We start from the raw sequence: 19,216 nt of genomic DNA on the forward strand, positions 1-19,216 counted from the left end.
TGAAACCTGGGCCAGCAATGTCTGATCCCTTGCTTTCATTTAATGACTCCCTCACAGGCAGTTTGGTTGCTACCTGGTCGAAACCATGTTCTTGCCCACCTGTTATTTGGCAGGTGGTCAGGAGACCTAGACTGGCACCTGGTAACTTAGATGGATGCACCAAGCGCTCTACTCTGGGGAGTTTCATTGTACAGGTTTTGACCAGTAAGGGGAATTCAGAAAAATTGGTGCATTTGTCACATATTTGTTCTTATACCAGCGTTACACTGTGATCTGGGAATGCAGTCTGTCTGTCTAGGCTGTTAATCACATGTCCTTTTGAACGTAGTCAGCAATATCTTGCCAGCAGTCCTGGAGGGCCTTGCAGTTTCTTCGGCTCAGACTATCCATGACAGGAAGAAGGCAACCAAGTAAATAGTCAGAGCAGGCTTGGATATCATGGACTGCATTGGCAGGGCAGTATAGTATTGGTGTTGACAGCTCCCTCCTCCCCTTGCCCCCCCCCCTAATTCTGAGCATATGGGAGCTGTTGAGGGGGCTGGCGTATAAGCATCAACGGTCTTCCCAGCGGGTGATGCTGCATACAGCTTGGTCCTTTCAGGACTGCAGGCGCAGAACCGGCAGTGCACAGGCCAGCAGGGTCACCAGCCTCACCTCAGTGTCGCATTCCCAACTGGTGGGGGCAGGTTTCAACACTTCCCCCCTGGTTAGCTATCTATCACATCCAACAGAAGTGTCTTGTAGATTGCTCAAAAGGGCTATGCCCTACCTTTCCTCTCCTCCTCAACCAGTATTCATCCCGCACCAGAATGAATTTTGGAGTAGAATGTATTGATCCTGCAGTAGGAGGTACGCCTGTTTCTCCCTAAGGGTGTCAAAGACTGGATTGGGGAAAAAACTGTTGTCATCCCATATATTTCTTCATCCTGAAAAAGGACCGGGCCCTCAGGCCTATCTTGGGCCCCTAATCGCTATGCACCATCCTACAGAAGGACAAATTCAAAATGCTTGCATTGGCTCAGATCCTTTCTGGCCTGGATCTGGGAGCGTGAATGTGGTCTTGGACTTGCAAGATGTGTATTTTCATATTCCCAACCTGAAGTCACACCTGTAGTTCAAGGGGAGCTTGAAGAATTTCCAGATTGCCATGCTCTCCTTGGGCCTCACCAGGGTACCGTGTGTGTTCACAAAATTGATGGTGACCGATGCCCATCGTCTGAGGTAGGAGTTCTTGTATTATCAAACATACGACTGGCTTCTGAAGGTGGGCTTGCCAACCACCTTCAGGCGAGAGCAGAACTCTTAACAACATTTTAGTTTACCATAAATGACGGTCACACCTGATTCCATCACAAAGGCTTCCATTCATTGGCGTGAACCTGGACACTGAAGTTCAAGGCTTTTCCTCCACTGTGACGAGTCTGGGGTAATCGGGCAGTGATCTTTGTATTTCAGGCTCAATCCTGGATCCCAGTGAGGGTGGCTCTGAGGTTTCTTGGCCTTTTTAACCTCCTGAATCCTCCTGGTCAACTATGCCAGGTAGCACAAGAGAACCCTGCAGTTGAACCTAAAGTACCACAAGGCCCAAGCATTAGGACTGATTTTCTAATACTATCCAGGTCACTGAGGAGATGATACAAGATTTGTAGCGGTTGCTGACTGGCCATAATCTGTCTGCAGCAAGCTACTGTCCTTCCAAGAGCCAACAGTGATAGTGGACGCATCACTAGGGGCTTGTTCAAGGTGTGTCAGACAATAACGCCGCCATCTGATATTGCAACAGACAAGGTGGAGTGGGGTCCTGGAGGTGGCTGGAGCATCACAATACGTCACCAACCACCTGAATCAAAAGTAGCATCTACATTCCAAGGTGGCCCTGGGCATCTTTGCCCACTGGGGAGAGCCTTGGCTAGATATTTTTGCCATAGTTGAAGGTGCAGTGTCAACAATTTTGTGCATTGGAAATGCGTGAGAGCACTTGCTGAGAGATCCATTCTGACTAGAATGGAAAAAGATACTTATGTATGCCATCCTGCATAAAACATTGAGTCCTTTCTGCTGCCTACATTTTCGGTAGCAACCGAACTTGTCTAGAACGACTGTTTTGATGCAATTTATTGAAGGCTTTACACACACTTTTCCTCCCAATCAGTTTATGATGCCCCAGTGGGACCTTACCTTGGTCTTCCTCCAAGTGGTACCTTAACTTGGCATTCCTTTAGTGTATACATCTGCTAAGCACTGGCCAAGAAGCAACCCCTGTAAGATCTGAGGGGCCATTCCACCAGGGTGAAGGCAATACCACGTCATTGGTGCGAGGGGGGAACCGGTCTTTCAAATCTGTTAGCCTATTACAGGGCCTTTGGTGCATATGTTCTCAAAGCACTACTGTCTTTACAGCCAGGTCCGGCAAGAAGGACACTTAACAGACCTTTTGCCTTGGGGAGTTACTGCTTTGTATCTATTCTAAAGTGAAGGATCTGCAGTTATAGTATGTATCAGAAGAACAAGTTACTTAACTTTGGTAATCATCTCTACGTAGAATGTGTTGGTTGCAGATACTCATGCTATTCACACTCCTGCCATCCAGTGTTGAACATGGACTCTGCAAGTTGTTTTTCTTGTGAAAGTGTTCATGGTCGACATCGTGCATCGTATCTCCTCCTCTTCAAGGTATTGCACTTGTTCAACAGCTCCTTTGTTAGATTGGTTTTTTTCCACCATCTGCCTCAGACTGGCTGCGTCTAAGCTCTAGAGTTTCGACATCCAGGCGGCCTTGGATGAATAATGGATCCAGCAGATCAACAACAGAGAACAATGTCTGATAGACATTGAAACCGTGTAATGATTGATGGAAAGCACCAAACCTTCACATCTTCGCCATCCACACCCGTCGAATGCTCATATCTGGGTAACGGAGTCAAACAAGGAAAGTTTTTTTAGACCGTGCCCTGGGTGCAGGACAAAATACTCCAAAACAACAATAAAGGAAGTGTAGAGGTAATGATAGAATCACCCTCCTGACTGATCTGTATAAATAACGGGATTCTATCAATGTGTGCAAATGAGTAAACTTAATACTGGTGATGGTGAGGTAGCACGCCCCACCCCGTAGAGGGACGGGAAGACCCCGATGATGAAGCATGACACTAAGGGGCTTCTTAGTGTGTGAGGGGTATTTTAAAAAGCACATAGTGCCCTCATCTTGTCATCACAAGAAAGGGCCGTACTTGTAGACTCACCATCACCAGTATTAAGTTTACTCACTTGCACACATTGATAGAATCCCGTTGTTTATGCAGGACAAAATACACCTATTCAAACATACACAAGGTCTGTAACCTGTGCTTATCACCTGAATACAAAGAACATGACTGCGAAGCGTGCAACCTGTTCAAGAACAAGTAAAAACTGTGAAGCAGACTGGATCGGCGCCTAGCACATAATATGGAGATGGCAGAGTTCTCACTTGAAGAATCACACAGCGAGGGTGAGATCTATGCTGAAATACCAACTGGAGGGGGATATGTCATAGTCAGTCCCCACTACACCGTGTCTGACGAATCCAGTGGGGAGAAGAGACAGAAGTGCAGGCCCAGGAGGCAATGCAGGAGACTCCAGTACCTGGGTCGGGCCTGAGAACAAATATGTTTCCAAAGGCCGTGAGTACTCTTGACCCACCCCGAATAAATAAAATAGTATATAAACCTCCCCTGCACGCCATGGTGTGCCACAGTCCTCGGTCGCTGGTCGACACTGCAAGTGGGCCTCGGAGCCGAGAAAGGATGAGAAGGTTTGATCTTGATAGGGTAACAAACCAAAACCTGGAGATGGAGCCAACACCACATCTGTACCAAAGCAGCAATTGACATTGACGCATGCATCGATGTCAAAGAAAGCAAACCTGGCCTTGCCTCCGGAGAAGCAGTTGAATCCGAAGAAATGCTAGACGTTGAGCCACTCTGAATCCAGACTTTCATAGACACTGACAAAACAAATGGAACACGGTCACTCTTCGCTGAAAAAACAAACAGGTTCTGACCATAACAAAGACAAAGGTGCCTTCCTAGGCTACACCAACTTGGCCAGAGAAGCGGGCAAAAATTCCTTAAACTAGGGCAACAGGAAGAAAGCTACATTTTTTGAAGGTCTCCATAAGTACGTGCAAAAAAAGGCACCATAAGCACACATCCAAAAGACATGCACAAAATTTGGTTGTCTCACAGCCAGAATCTAAGAGTGGCTACCGAACATAGTGCTACAAGCCCCATGACATTCAGTCACCCACAATCCCCACTTTCAAGGTCATCTTCACCTACATAGGAAGAGGAGGTTGTGGAAAGCCCTCGGTTTCAAGACTGACTCTGATTCCCAGGGGGAAACCGACCACAGCCCAAACCCATGGGAAGACTATGATGTAGTTCTTCGAGGCGCAGAAAGAGTGGCCTAGTCCCAAGTGGCAACTAGGGCTTCAACACGCACTACTGTTTAGACTTTTTTACATTAAACATTAATTTTAATGAAATTAATCATCAATTAAATCAATCATCGCTTATTTACCATCCAAAACAAACAAACCATATTCTGTAAACATCAACAGTTCACATAACTTCTTTGTACAATGAATTGAAAACCCCAATCCATTTCGGGACACTGGGTCCCTTCATCAGGGATATTCTGTGAAAAAACAATGAAAAAGAAAGCCATTTCAATTGCTGCGCGCTGGGATCAGCATTATAATTTAACTTTGCTCCATTACTGAAAAGCGTATCATGCAACCATCACCAATAGTGCAAGAAAAGTGTTTATTATGATAAATTTCCACTTACTCTTTGCCACAAGTCAATACTGGTTCCTAGGGGGGGAAAGAAAACCGAGAAACAGTATGCCATAGGTGCTGCTAAATAATGTGTTCTGATCTTTGTCAGAAAATGGCGAGTTGGACTCGCACATACCTGCAGGACAAATATGTATCCGATTGAGTTTTCACGATGTGGTTGAAAGGTCTGGTAGAAAATCTCAACTGATGCGAAGGTGTGTGGGACTCCTAAAGAAAAAAACCTCAAATTAAGTGGACCTTTTATGACTATTGATACATTCACAGACTTCGAGGCAGTCAGCCGAGCTCACCTATGTTTCTTATATCCAATCCTGTCTAGGAACTCCCCAGAATGCGCGTCTAGCCCATGGGGCTGTAATATGAAATAACTGACTATCGGCGCGATTGTCATTGAATAAAAATTATAGCATGATGAAACATTCAAGTTTAAACTGATCTCGCAAATGTGACGATCCCACTTTGCTTAACAAAACTGGGGCAACCAAAACTTCGGGGTGCAACCGTGAAGCTAGAACATCAGACATCTGAATATTAGTGTAATCTCTAATCAGCTTTGAGGCCCATCGCTGAATTTAGCATGATATAACACAGAAGTGTCACTAACCTCACAAGTACTGCCACCACGCCGCACTTGTGGGAACTTGGAATGCCGAAAAAACCACACTGCCTACTCCCTCGGGTAAAACCTAAAAGAAAACACCATGCTAAACCGCCCGCGCTTAAATCAAAAATAATACAAGCTGTTCGAAAAAACCTGCCCACACGAAATGCTCACCGGTAAACTGCTAGTACAACCGCTGACGACCTTGATGCTCTTCCTGAGATAATCAATCCGCTAGTGAAAACTCGGAATCCGACGCCATAAAAGCCTCACTCTCTGTGGCCCGTCAAAGCGTAATGACGTAAAGGTATCAAAAATAAAAGAAAGGCTTTCGGTCTGCGATTAATGAATATAAACGACGGACCAGGCGCAGACATAGTCACCAATTCCTACAAAAACCTATCCACCTCATGGCACCTCATATCCAATCATGGTGTCGTACAGAGGGCTACGGAATACCATAAACTCCCATGCAGACCACTGAACAAGAGACTGATTTCTTGTTCAGTGAAGTCCAGGGTGCTTACACCAAGAATTGAAGGTAAATATAGGACTTCGCCATCAGACCCAATGTAATAGGGGGTCACCCTACAGCGGACTCCCTAGTAGTCACAACAGCATGGAAGAGAACAGCATCACAAGGCACAGGGGATGCTCCACCTCCTGACCAGAAGAGTAAACCAATTAATGCAGCGTGTAAAAGGGTGGATACAGAACACTCCAACCATTGGTGAATCGCAAATTCAGTCTGCCTACTGTCTCGCTACAACCGGGCTACCTGGGACGGATGCAAAACTTATTACAACACCTGCTAGAACAATATGAAAAAAGGGAGAAGATTTGGTTGCTGAAGGTAAACAGATTCCCAATCCAAGCTTAAGGTGTGCGCTGGATAGCGGTGACAAGAGACATTAATTCCACTATTATGCTTCGTAGGCAAGCATGGTTACGCATATCAGGCTTTAAGCCAGAAGTGCAACAGCACATTCTCAACCTTCCATTTGATAGGGACCATCTCTTCATCCAAAAAAACATTTAAAAAAGAGACCAACTGTGAAATCAGTGGGGGCTTTGCAGTCTACTACACCAAATCAGGAGCTCTTTCGGTGCTACCAAGGCAGAGGGTCCCTCAAAGATTACATCCCTGGAGACACCGAGCTATTTATGCCAACAATACCCCATACAATCAGGGGGAGGGCATTAAGGAAGTGACTATAAATATATAGGAAAAGGTAGAGGCACACCCCACAAAAGGTGCCTCAACCACCAAACAGTGACTCTCCCACAAATTCCTCCCCACGATTAAACATCATACATCGGAGGAAGGCTACAACAGTTCCATCAGTTGTGGCCAGAGATGACATCCGACCAATGGGTGTTAGATTTCATCATTCCGGGATATTGCCTGGAGCTAATTCACCTCCTTCAAATATCCCACCAGGAAAACACACCTTAACTCCACAGCATCTACATCTGCCATAACTCCACAGCATCTACATCTGCCAAAAGTAGAAATAAACACTTTACTAGAAAAACAAGCCATAGAACCAGTCCAATTCGAACATCATGGCAAGGGAGTATACCCCCTATACTTCCTAATACCCAAAAAGGATGGTTCACTCCGTCCAATACTGGACCTACGACCACTCAGTCAGTACATCATATCCGAACACTTTAGCATGGTAACACTTCAGGATGTGATATCACTACTACAGGAAGGCGACTTCATCAGATCTGAAGGACAGATACTTTCATATTCCAATCCATCCAGCATATAGCTGAAACCTCAGGTTTGTGGTAAGTGAACGTCACTATGTTTTTAAAGTTCTACCATTCGAAGAAACCGCTCCATGCGTATTACCAAAATGTTTAGCTGTTGTATCTGACAAACTGAGAAGGGAAAACATGCATGTCTTTCCATATCTGGGTGATTGGCTGATGAGAAGTTCCAGCAAACTAAAATGTCGATAAGACATTCAAGCCCAATAAACCACTTACACCAACTGAGATTTACCATCAGTGCCACCAAATCTCATCTACAACCGCTCCATATACAACCTTATCTTGAGTCGTACTCCGTTCGATCACAGCAAAAGCTTACCCCAAATTCCCAGAGGGTTCTCAATATCCAGAACCAACTGGCTCTTTTTCAGCCTTGGTCACCTAACCGTCAAAACAGTGATGCGCCTTCTAGGTATGAGGTTTTCTTGCATAGCAATAGTTCCACACGCGATACTACATACAAGACCCCTACAGGAGTGCTTAGCATCACACTGATCCCAAGTGGAGGGCAACATATAGGATCTAGTATTGGTTTCACCCAAGGTTCATCAGGCATTACAAAGGTGGAACACACAAATACGAAGAGCCTTCAGGGATCCAATCCCGCAAATTATCACAACGGATGCATAGCTCATGGGTTGGGGTGCTTATTTGGAGAACATTGCGGTACAGGGACATTGGTCTCCACAACAACAGCAAACATTCCACATCAATGTACTGGAACTGTTCACCTTTCAAATCGTTCCTACCAAACATAGAAGGGAAAATCTCCTTCTAAGAACAGACAATGTGACAGCAATGTATTACATTCAGAAAAAAGAGGGACACATTCACTGCAGCTATCTCAGCTAGCACAAGTCGTATGGAACTGGGCCAACAAACACAAAGTCCACCTCCTAGCACAATATATACTAGGAGTGGCCAACTCCTTACCGTACCTACTGAGCGGAGTGCAAAAACAAGTCCATGGTTGGGAAGTACACAATCAAATCCTGCAAACATACATCCAACGGTGGGTACACTGACAGTAGATCTCTTTGCCACCATCACTTTTGGGGCAGTGTGAAGTCAGGACAGAGCTGCATGGTGCCACCTGTTGGCGCCGGAACTCTGCTGCAGAATTTTCCAGATCCATTCTGGTGCTTGGGGGATAATCTAAGGTGAGTAATCTACAGGTAAATATAGTATCCCTCAGAAAGAGCATTACCAAAGGTAAGTATTACTCCAGCCAGTAGGATTGTACCAACCCACAAGACCAGGCCAGAGGAAGGAAATCTGCACTTACCATCTCGCATCTGGCACAGCTATCATCTGGCGTGAGTCCAAATTCATGCAATTTGACAGGAATGTAGAACGCCCTGTGAATGAATGAACTTTTAATGAATAATTCTGAGTCTACTAATGGATGCGATCTGCGCTGTTTTTGTACAGCGATCACACCACTGCTCATCAGTGAGCACCACACTAAGTTCTCTATCCCACTGTTGCCGCGGCTGTCCATGATAACTTGAAGATACACACTTCTAGTTTACAAGTCTGGTCCACCCACTTGTCTGTCTAATGGAAGAATGTGGCCTAATCTCTAGTTCTATGAACAAGAGTAAGAATTTAAAGTACTTAGCTGTAGTTGGACACAATTCATCCTAATTGAGGTTAGTCCTACTCAAGTCTTTACTCCATGGCCTTGCTCAGGTCATGTAAGTGGAGTCTTTCATAATACTTTTGATATTGTTGCAATTTTGGCGTAAGCAAGTCTGAACATTATGAAGGAACGCCCTTCCTTCATAAATAATTCCCCTTCCTGCAAGTAATTTTGTATTACCATTATGTTAAGAGCCAAATCACCTTTTTGTATTATACTCCTATTTTATTTTACCAGCCCCCTGTACCTCTTCTCTGCTGTGTTTCTTTGTACTAGACACATCTGTCTTTGCATCATGAAATGCCTGGTGCAAACTATGTTGCTGCATAATTTGATGTACTTCTATCCTACTAATCTTTTAACCTGCTATGAATGTATTTAGGAATGTGGGGTTTCTGTTACTCAGAGCACCCTTGATGCATGCTTGCCTTGGCTTTGTCCTAAATTACTGGAATGAAGAGAAATGCTACATTCCTGCAAACATTTGGGTACATACTAGAGGGGCTTTTGCATTCGGTAAAAAAGGAAGTGCTATTTTCCCTTTTACGTGAGCCGTTGAAAAACTTGAAAAGTGGCATTGTTTTGGGGGCTCTCAGAAATGGTACCGGGTGGGCTTTACTGTGCTGTCTATTTGATGCTCTCAATCATGAGGTTCCCTTGACTTTCAGAGTCCGATCTCTCACAGGAGGTGCTGCGTGAGGTTTCAGAAGTGTGAGGCCATTCCAGAGGTAGATGAGGGAGAGAAGACTCCGCTGATTTCGGGCTGCGAGAAAGCCTATGGCCACGAGTCCAAGTTTGACGCTGCCTGTGAAGTTCAGTACTGGGTAAGGTGTTAATTTGTTTTGGGATCCATTTATTGCTTCAGATACCTTTTGTTATGACTTGAGTGTAGCCACACAATACTGTCAACTATGATGGAAATGAATTGATGTCTTTTTTATTTTTGGACTTTGAAATTTTAATGGTATGTCATCCACTAGAAAGAAAATTTGGCATCTGTGTTCCCCGCGTGTAGGTAGTGATACGTGGTAGATATGCTGCCAAAGAGCATAACCCTGTGAAACCTTCGGCTTACGTTTAGAAAATTCAAGCATTGCCTTGGTGAATGCTCAATGCATTTTAAGGCTGTCTTTGAAGGTGCTAATATGTGACAAATGTGATATCCTCTGCAGTTGGACTGGAGAAAGCGTCTCTATTGGCTGGACACTGTTCACCCTCCCATCATGGCATTGGATTCAGCAGGTGTTTAAAGCATTTCAGTGCATGATTGGTCAGAGTGCACGCTAATGACAGGTTTGAATGTTTGATGTAGATGTTCAGAACAAGAGTGGAACTCTTTGTAAGGCAACAGTTTGAAAATGTCTATCTTGAGGAGTATCATTCAGGTTCTGATCCTACCTGTGAGGGGAATCTCTTGCTCTCACTGTCAAACTATTTGAAAGCTGGTTGTCGGAGCTGTCCTTTGACAAGCAGGAACTAGGATTATGAGCCCTCATGATCCTTGATCATGACTGAAGAGAGCGGTCTTTATTTAAACTTTATTACAATTAAGTCTACACCCTTTTTTAGGTATGCACAACTGTTTGTTCCTGGTTTTTCCCTATGTTTGAGCGGAGGATGAGAAAAGACAAATGTTCCCACTAGGCTAAGCAGTGTATTTTTTCAAAACAAATAAATGGTACTTTGGAATCCATTTTGTGGTGTCTTGATAGTGAGCGCTTTTGTGTGCCTTCTTAAATCTCTATGGATACGTGCAGGCAAGTAGTGCATTTTCCTCTTGTGTTTGAAGGAGCACATTCTACAGCCCCTTTCAAAGTTATTAGAGACTGAAGGGGAGATGGGTGGCTGAGAAGGAAGTAGGACGGATTCTTTCTCTTTGGATACGTGTTCCTCTCTCCTTACTTGGCCCATGTACACATTTCAAGGGACAGTGGTAGAAAAAGAATAGTACACTTCAAAATGTGAGTATATATGCCCTCCAAAGATGCAAGCAGGTACATCAGAAATACAGGAGCCCTCTAACAACTGACTCCTCTCACAAGCAGTAACCTCTGGTATTGTTGGCCCAATGTTTTCAAAAAGCATAAGATGTTGGAAGTTAGAGCTTTGAAATATAATAGCATGCAGCTGAGTAAGGGATATTTGGGATGTGTGGGAGCTGGAATGTAGCGTTGATTTGCATTCATCAGTTAAGTGTGGTGTTACAGCTTAGGCACTAGGTAATGTTGATTCTGTGGATACTTCGGACCACAGATTCTTCACGCTAGAATATTCTCCCAGTGTCAGGCTGAATCTGTAGGTTTTTACAGCAGTATGGCTCCTCTTTTTCTGGGTGTGAAAGGAAATTAGAAGAGTCACATATAGGTCCTACCCCTGTGAGTGGACATTCAATCCTTTCTTTCTATGCCTTTGAACACTGAGCTCCACTCCCCTTTTAGTTGACTGACGAATCCTTCAAAATTCTCTTTCCTTGTGTGCAAGGCAATAATGTCCCTGTGACTGTTGGAAACAGATGGTGGTGATGTACCCACTCAATCTGCTTCTGATGTTTAGGCTCTGGACAACACTCCAAGATGGGTGGAGAATGTACATACAACCTGAAGGTGATCAGAGACAGTGAAGCAAACCTGTATGTCGCTGAACACCGAAAGAAATCTTTGAACCTTGTGCAAGTCATGCTCCAAGTTGAGAACGCAGATCCATTCCTGCTCTCGAGGCTGTTCTTGCAACATTTCTTCGTAGTCAGTCATCCAGTAAATTGAAGTGCAAATCGATGTCGCATAAGAAGTCAAAGCGGGATTCAAATTTATCCCACCACTCTGTTCAAAGAGTAGTTGGGAGCGCATCAAGGTGTCACACTATCTTGCTCCTTATGCCTTCTCGAGGAGCCGATTCCGCAACGGGTCGGTTTGCATCCTGAAGTCTCCTCGCTAGCTGCGTTCCCGCAGCAAGTCCGGTCTTTAAGAAGGTCATGCCCCATATTTTTGCCTCTCTATGGGTCCCTCTGGGATTCCATCAGGCTCCAAGGATTTGAAGGGACCTCTAGTCAGGTTACAGCAGTCTAGTCCACCCTCTGAGTCCTATGAGCATCTTGAATCTGCATCGGGTTCTGCACAAACTCAGGTGCCAACTGCCACTCTGGCTCCAAAACCTGTGCTGGCTCCTTCATTGATGCTCGTCCCGACGTTGACTCCAGTCAAGCCCCTACTGACTTGAGTGCCTGATCCCGAACTGAATCTATCTTGAGCCAGACTGAAATCGCTTGATAAATCTTCTCCAGTGAACACTTTTCCTATACACCCAGACAAAAGACTTCATGTACCATGGAGCCTTCCTCAGAGGCTCGATAATTCTTTTAGCTCTGATTCTGATCAGAGTTTGCTACCACCTGAAGATGATGTTAATAATGGGCATGATTTACCCCATATTACAATGATAAACATGTATACATGAATTTTCAGGAGGCAAGTGGGCTTGATACTGCCCACTAAACCAAATTTGATTTGGCTCAATGCAGGAGAATGCTTTTGCCATATTATACATGCGGCTGAGGTCCTAAAGCTACAGCTGCTTTTTGTTGAAGTCCAGATAAATGTCCTTACAGAGGTTTGCACCGTAAGCCAGCTTCATCTGAGCCCTTACTTCATTTAATGAAGCCCTGACTGTGACAGCCTTATGCACACTAAGGTTAGGACTTGCTCTTGTCCACCAGAGAACAGGAAAATACCCAGACGCCACAGACCAGCATCCAGATAGGGAGTTAATAAGTATTGAGGCGCTCAGTAAGTGAATGTTCTATTTGGCCGACTTGGCACTGAAGTTGGTCAATGCGGTCTGCCGGTTAGGCCATTCATCCCTGCCAAGTGCCAGGCAGCGGTCAGTCCAACACATTTCAGTGCTTGCACCCACATCCCCACACTGAAATCCTTAGTTACGCAAGAAGACCTCTTCCATTGCTCGATGAACTTGGACGGCTGTGTGTGTAAAGTCGGTGCAAGCGCTCAACTTACAATGCTGTGCGCCCAGCAGTCAGAGCCCATGGTCAGGAAGAGGTGAGATTGCTATGGTTATGCACATGGTTTGTGGTGATATTTTGTGGCTGGAGCCTTCATCACACACCCTGTGACTGTATTGAATGTTATGTTATTGGCATTTGTATCGCGCACAGCTACTCAGGAGTTTCCCAGCGCGGAAGCCATCTAAAAAGCAGTGAAACTGAAATTGTCTCAGCTTAACTAAAAACAGTCTTTAGTTGCTTCGTAAACAGCCTGAGGTCTTGGATGTTCCATAATTCAAAAGGCAGGGCATTCCAGGCTTCTGCTGCCTTAAAAGATAGAGAGCTACCCCCCATTCGAGTAAGGCGAAAGCGTGGAACCACTGCTAGACGCTGTGCAGATGAGCGCAGTTGTCTCCTGGGCTCCTAGAAGCTAAAGCGTCACCTAAGATAGGGTGCCCCGATCCATGTAGAGATCCATGAGCGAGAATGAAGACTTTGAACTAGACACGTCGGGCCACCGGAAGCCAATGTAGGTCCCGAAGGTGTTGTTTCATACTAGATCTTCCAGGAATAACCAGCAGAACTCTAGCAGCAGCATTTTGTATTATTTGTATTTTTTTAACTAATAGCCAGGCAAGCCGCTGTACAATGCATTGGCATAGACAGTGCGTGACAAGATGAGGGCTCGTGTCACCATTTCCTTAGCTGGTCTGGATAGCAGAGGAAGGAACTTTCTGAGCGATTTCAGTGTGCCGAAGCACACACCAGCAAGTCTCTTTCTGTGGGGAGAACCGGAGGTCCTCACTAAACCACACCCCCAAATTCTTAGCCGGATTGCCAGTAGACTTTGGCATGGGGTACTCTGAAGGCCAAAGTGCCTCCCTAAAATGAGGGGGGGAAGGGGCCATACCAAAGTATCTCCGACTTGTCCTCGTTGCACTTAAGCTGCGAAAGTGCAAGCCATTTGAAAACAGCAGAAAGACAGTTTTTAGCTTGTTCTGGGGACAAGTCGTTTTCCTTCCAGGTAAAAAGGAGCGGAGTGACCTCAGCATAAGCTATGATCTTAGCTCCCAATTCTGCACCAATCCAAAAGCCTTGAGGCTAAATTAAGCAAGTTTTTATTTTTTCAAGCTGTAATCTTCTGAGGCCCAGAGTTGTGCAGCTGCCAACTTGATGAAGGCTGGGAGATGATTTCAATTTTCTATGGGGAAACAGTCCATCGTACAGCTATCAGTAGTGCAGCAGTGCAATCACACTTTGGCCGACAGCCAACTACACATTATTGGTCTTTTTTTTCTCCCTAAAATGAGACCTAATCCAAGCAAGGTTTCTGCTTTCTGGGAACTGTAGTCTTGGTTAACATATGCTGGAAACAATGTACACGCCTACTGCTGGCTTATCAAACATCATGAATGGGGCCATGGTGTCCTTGCAACAAGCAACCATAAGCATTCTTTAACTGAGCATTAGACTATCTGCATTTCACAAGTTTAGTGGCATTAAATAGGGAATCTTTCTACTTTGATTTTTATTGATTAGAAGAGCTTTCTGAAATATTCTAACCCTCCATGTCATTACCAGTCCCAATAATTGCCAGAGATCTGTTGATATATTTATATATATTCAGAATTCAGTGGGAAATGTGCCGCTTGAAGGTGTTCGCAGCTTCTGATGACAAAGATGGCTCCTTTACTGGCTATGAATGAATGTATAGGTCTCCACCATTAGACGCTCATCACTCCTGGCCTCAAATAAGGATACCTTGTAGGCTACAGAGAGCACACACTGTGACTGCCCCCTTGCACAATCATTTTAGTAACATCAGTGCTGTTTTAAGGTTATTTTTAAACGAATTCATTGCAAAATGTGGAGTACTTTCTGAAATGCATCTCATTATATAGACTTCAGAGCCTTGTTCTACTAATGATGGTGTCACTCAGTGACTCACATAAGCCATGGAAATCTAACACAGAAGTTGAAAACATGCAAATGTGTCACACGTGCGCCCCGAAAACATGGCAGCTATTGGCCATTATACCTATGCCATCTGGGACATAACAAGTGAGAACTTGCCAGCGGTCACTGAGGAGTTTTGGCTCTCTTTGGCAAACGGCATTCAGTATAGCTAGGATGTTGGCAACTATATTATATAATTAGGGCTGGCGTTGATAATCTTGATTGCTGAGGACTAGGGTTGAGTACTTTGCTTTGTGTATGGATATTATAGGGCGCCAGGATTGGTCCTGTAGGATTAGCCACAATAATAGCTTCCCTGCCTTGTCCGAGTCCGCATGTGTCCTAGCGGTATGGGCTGCGTGGTTGAGACTGCTTGCTAACCTGCCGCATATGCCCCCTTCAAAGCAGGGTCTCATGGGCCTGTCCCTCCAAGTGCAGCAGCCCCTGCTCTGTTTCAATGTCCATGTCCAGTCCACGTCTCAAATTTCTGGTGTTCCCCAAGCGATGTCCCCTGATCACTACCATACGGGAGTCCATCTCGATCAGGCCAGATGAGGCACTACCCGTATTTATATCAAAATATTTAGTGATTCATTTGTCCAGGGAGGTTCGAAGGGGTGGGCCATCTAGCGCAGTACTTAATTTGTCATGAAATATGTGCCAGGGCCTTGTCAGGAGCCCACAGCAACTTTAACCACCCATTGCCCCTGCCAGCGCTGCTAACGACATTGCCTGGACAATTACTAACTTTAACACTCTTACAAGGGTGATAGTTCAGACTATTCCAGGCTTCCAAAGCTATAACAATGGCTTGGGCCGCAGGAAGGAATAGTTTTAAATGTATATTGAATTAATAAACAGCTGTTATTTTGCTCATCTCTAAATTACACAGACAGCGCCACCATGTTGCAGACTGTCATAAGTGGCAGTGTTCACAATTCAGTGCTGGTGCTGAGCATGGGGAAATCATGAACTCAAATTAAGCACTGATTCAGTGCACAGCCCGGCGTTTGCACGTTGGAATGGGAGGGGGCCTGTGATCCCAGCATAGTCGCAGGTATTTTTATTGTCCGAGTGTGTTCGGCATAGATGGTCTGCGTTTGTGACTTGTGGTGATCTGTCCGCTGCGGCAACAATATGATCTATGCGTACGTGTAGATCATGAAGGTGTGAGTAAAATAAGTATACCTTGGCGTGTCTATTGAGGTGTCACCAGATGTCTGAGAGGTGCCAGTGTTGCAGCCAGCCTGTCAGGGACTGAGCGTTAAAGTTGACAGGGGTGCAGTACATATACACACTGGTATAGTGATATTGCCTTTAAAACATATTTCCTACGACTTTTCGAAATAGGTTTTTCTGATTGATGTTAACTAAGCCTCAGTTTAAGCTAGCAGCAATGTTTTCCAAAGTGGATTTCTCCCCCATACATTTCACTGTTTGTTTTGTCTCCATCGCACATTCAAGCAGATTCTTGTTTAATTCCATTAATATTGTTTTTTGTTGTTCTTGAAGATTTCCTTAGCTTGGTCACAAAACTAACAATTTCCAAGGTGCATCTGCTAGATCAATGTGCCCTATTTATTCAGAATAGTTTGCTGTTGTTCATATAACTACTTTGTTTTACTATCACCGGATAACATTAGCATAGAATGGGCAGAATCCATTTTCATGTAGTGGGATAGTTCTTGGGTGCAAAGGCAATGTAACTTTCAATAAAACATGCTCTGATTTGCTGAGAATATAACATTTCTGATCATACCCCAATAATGTAGTAGTTTTAATGATTTATTATGTAAAAATAGTGTATATAAACCCTCTGCTTTGGGGGTGAGCCAGAGCTTTCCTGAAGGTTACTAGGGATGCTGCCCGTTCCCTATTGAATTTGCTGCCTTTTTGGGACTTAGAATATTTTTGTTTTTGCACCCCTCTATAATGCTCTATTTGCTGACACCCTTCTTGACAATTGTTCTGTGCCTCATCATTTGAATTCTGTAATAAAACCTGTCAATTATTCAGTTGATCATGAAATAAGTTATTGAGTAGACCCTTTTACTTTAGTGTCTATATTTGTCATATGTTAGAAGGTGCCTTGCCTTGGAGACACGTTACCTCATGAAATTGTGGTTCGTTTTGGTCTTCGATTCATCATACTGTAGGCGTTCTGTTGAGGTAATAGTTTGAGGTGTCAGTTTAGGGATTTCTCCTCACCCACATTAGAACATGTGGTTCGAGGCACATGAGCTGCAGATTGTACACTTAGCATTAGATCGTCACCTGGTGTTGGGATCGGATGATTGCATGTTGTCGTCTTGGAAGAAGTCTTTGTAGTCACGAGATAGGTGACTCCTCCCTTGGACGATAGTGCACTGGGGCATCGGCTCCATCCTTTTTTTTTTTTTTTTTTTTTGAAATATGTTTTTATTGCGAAAACATAACATGGGCACAGAAGACATAATTATGAAAGCTGTTCACATGGATATAACCGTAGCAATACGTATCAGGGAGCTTACACAGCCAAATACGGCCCACATCCCGGGGGCCGGGCGGTGTAGGAGCAGAACATTCAAATCACCTCTGTGCACGAGAGATATAGATGTATCACTGTATTCGCTAGTTTTATCATGGTGCATTCATTTTTCAAAAAAGAACCAGTTGAACAAGAAACAATTACCCCAGAAACTGCATCAGTAGCACAGAACCGAATATAGTAGGACAGTTACGTGAGGGTCAGGGGAGGCACGGGTGGTACAGTACCCCATGGGCTCATGGGAAACGTAGTTATGTCTAGACATATACATATCAAGGAATAGCAGTGTGGCTACGTAGGGCCTCTACACCAGCTCCAAGTCTCTCACAGTCACTCCCCCTCAGTACATTCGGATACCGAAGCAGTGGGGGAGAATAACTCCGCGCTCGTGGCATCAGAATCATCCTCCTCCAGCCCCTCCATACACAGCACCCTCCAGGCCAGCAAATCCTCCTGCAGCTTTCTATCTCTACGGGTGCGCTGCATGTGGGTCTCTTCCGCCAGGGCCCATTCTCTCGCATCTTTCAGCCATAGGGAAAACTCTGGCGCCCTTTGACCCATCCATGTAATAGCCACACGTCTCCGCGCCAGGACCAGCAGGAGTTGTAAGAATTTATAGGATAACTTTTTCTTTCTGGGCTTCGGCACCAGCGCTAGGAGACAGTAGATGGGTTCTAAAAGAAGTGTAATCCGTGTGGCCCGAGCAACATGAGTCACCACCTTCCGCCAAAAGTCGTGAACCAGGGGACAGTCCCATGCTAGGTGGAGGAAGCCCGCCCTCCGCGCCCCACATCTAGGGCAGTTATGTCGTCTGTCCGCCGACATACGATGTAGGGAGACAGGCGTCTTATAAGTACGGTGGACAAAATTGAAATGAATAAGTTTAAAACGGGCGTTGCAGGAGACCCCACGGGTCAGAAGCCTGATCCGTCTCTGTTGGTCCGGCTCCAGTTCCACACCCAGATCCGCCTCCCATGCCGCCCAAGACGGTTCCACCGGCGGGGTCGAGTCCCGACGCATGGCTGAGTAGAGAAGGGAGATCAAGCGCTTGCCTCTCCCACAGGATAAAATGATGTCTAGGGCGTTGGTAGATGGAGGAGCCTCCGGGTACTGGGGCCACGTAGTCCTGGCCACTTCCTGGAGGGCTCCGTAGTGGAGATACTGTCCCTCGTTTAGGTCAAAAGACTCCAAGGCGTGTTCAAAGGACACATAGGAATCGTTCGGGTAGAGGTCCGCAAGAGTCTCGCATCCGCCAGAGCGCCACTCCCTGAAGGACATATTCTCTTCCAATCGACGTATTGGGGCCAAGATCCAAAGCGGGAGCTCCCTATGAAACGGCGCCCGCTTCAATACTGTTTCAACGAACCGCTGCCAGATTGCGGCTGTGTGGCGCACCACATACGGTAGGGCGCAATCGGCGCCGCGGCCCTGCATCAGGGCCTCCTGTAGGGTCCTTTCATCAGCCGTACCAGCTAGCAGTGCTAGTTCCCAGTTCTCAGCGTCAGCAAACCACCTAGCTGCCGGGAGAAGCTGAGCTGCGTAGTAGTATAGATCAAATCTTGGGGCCTCAAGGCCACCCTCTTCCCAGCTCCGCGTCACCGTACGTAAAGCCACTCTGCTACGACCACCCGCCCAAAGTAGGGAGGTGAGGAGCGAGTTCAGGGTCCGAAATACTCGGGGCGGCAACGGACAGAGGGTGTTCTGCAAGGTATAGAGGACCCTAGGGAGCATCACCATTTTGGCAATCGCCAATCTCCCCATCAGGGAAAGGGGAAGCGTGTTCCAAAAGGTAACAGATTTGTGGAGGGCTGAGAGTACTCTGTCAATATTATAGGTCAGTAGTGTCTCATCCGACGTAGCTACCTGGATGC

The 19,216-nt window shown here is 45.5% G+C and overlaps 1 protein-coding gene across 1 annotated transcript in view; it reads left to right on the forward strand.

Moving 5' to 3' along the window:
• The window catches only part of LOC144819850 (uncharacterized), a 444,078-nt gene that overhangs the window by 279,976 nt on the left and 144,886 nt on the right, over nt 1-19,216 (forward strand). Inside the window, exon 7 of the mRNA XM_078677585.1 lies at nt 9,534-9,689. Within this exon, the coding sequence (XP_078533711.1) occupies nt 9,534-9,689 (156 nt within the window). The remainder of the gene's footprint in view (nt 1-9,533; nt 9,690-19,216) is intronic.

This window comes from Lissotriton helveticus, chromosome 1_1 (assembly GCF_964261635.1).
Source record: "Lissotriton helveticus chromosome 1_1, aLisHel1.1, whole genome shotgun sequence".
Classification (NCBI taxonomy): domain Eukaryota; kingdom Metazoa; phylum Chordata; class Amphibia; order Caudata; family Salamandridae; genus Lissotriton; species Lissotriton helveticus.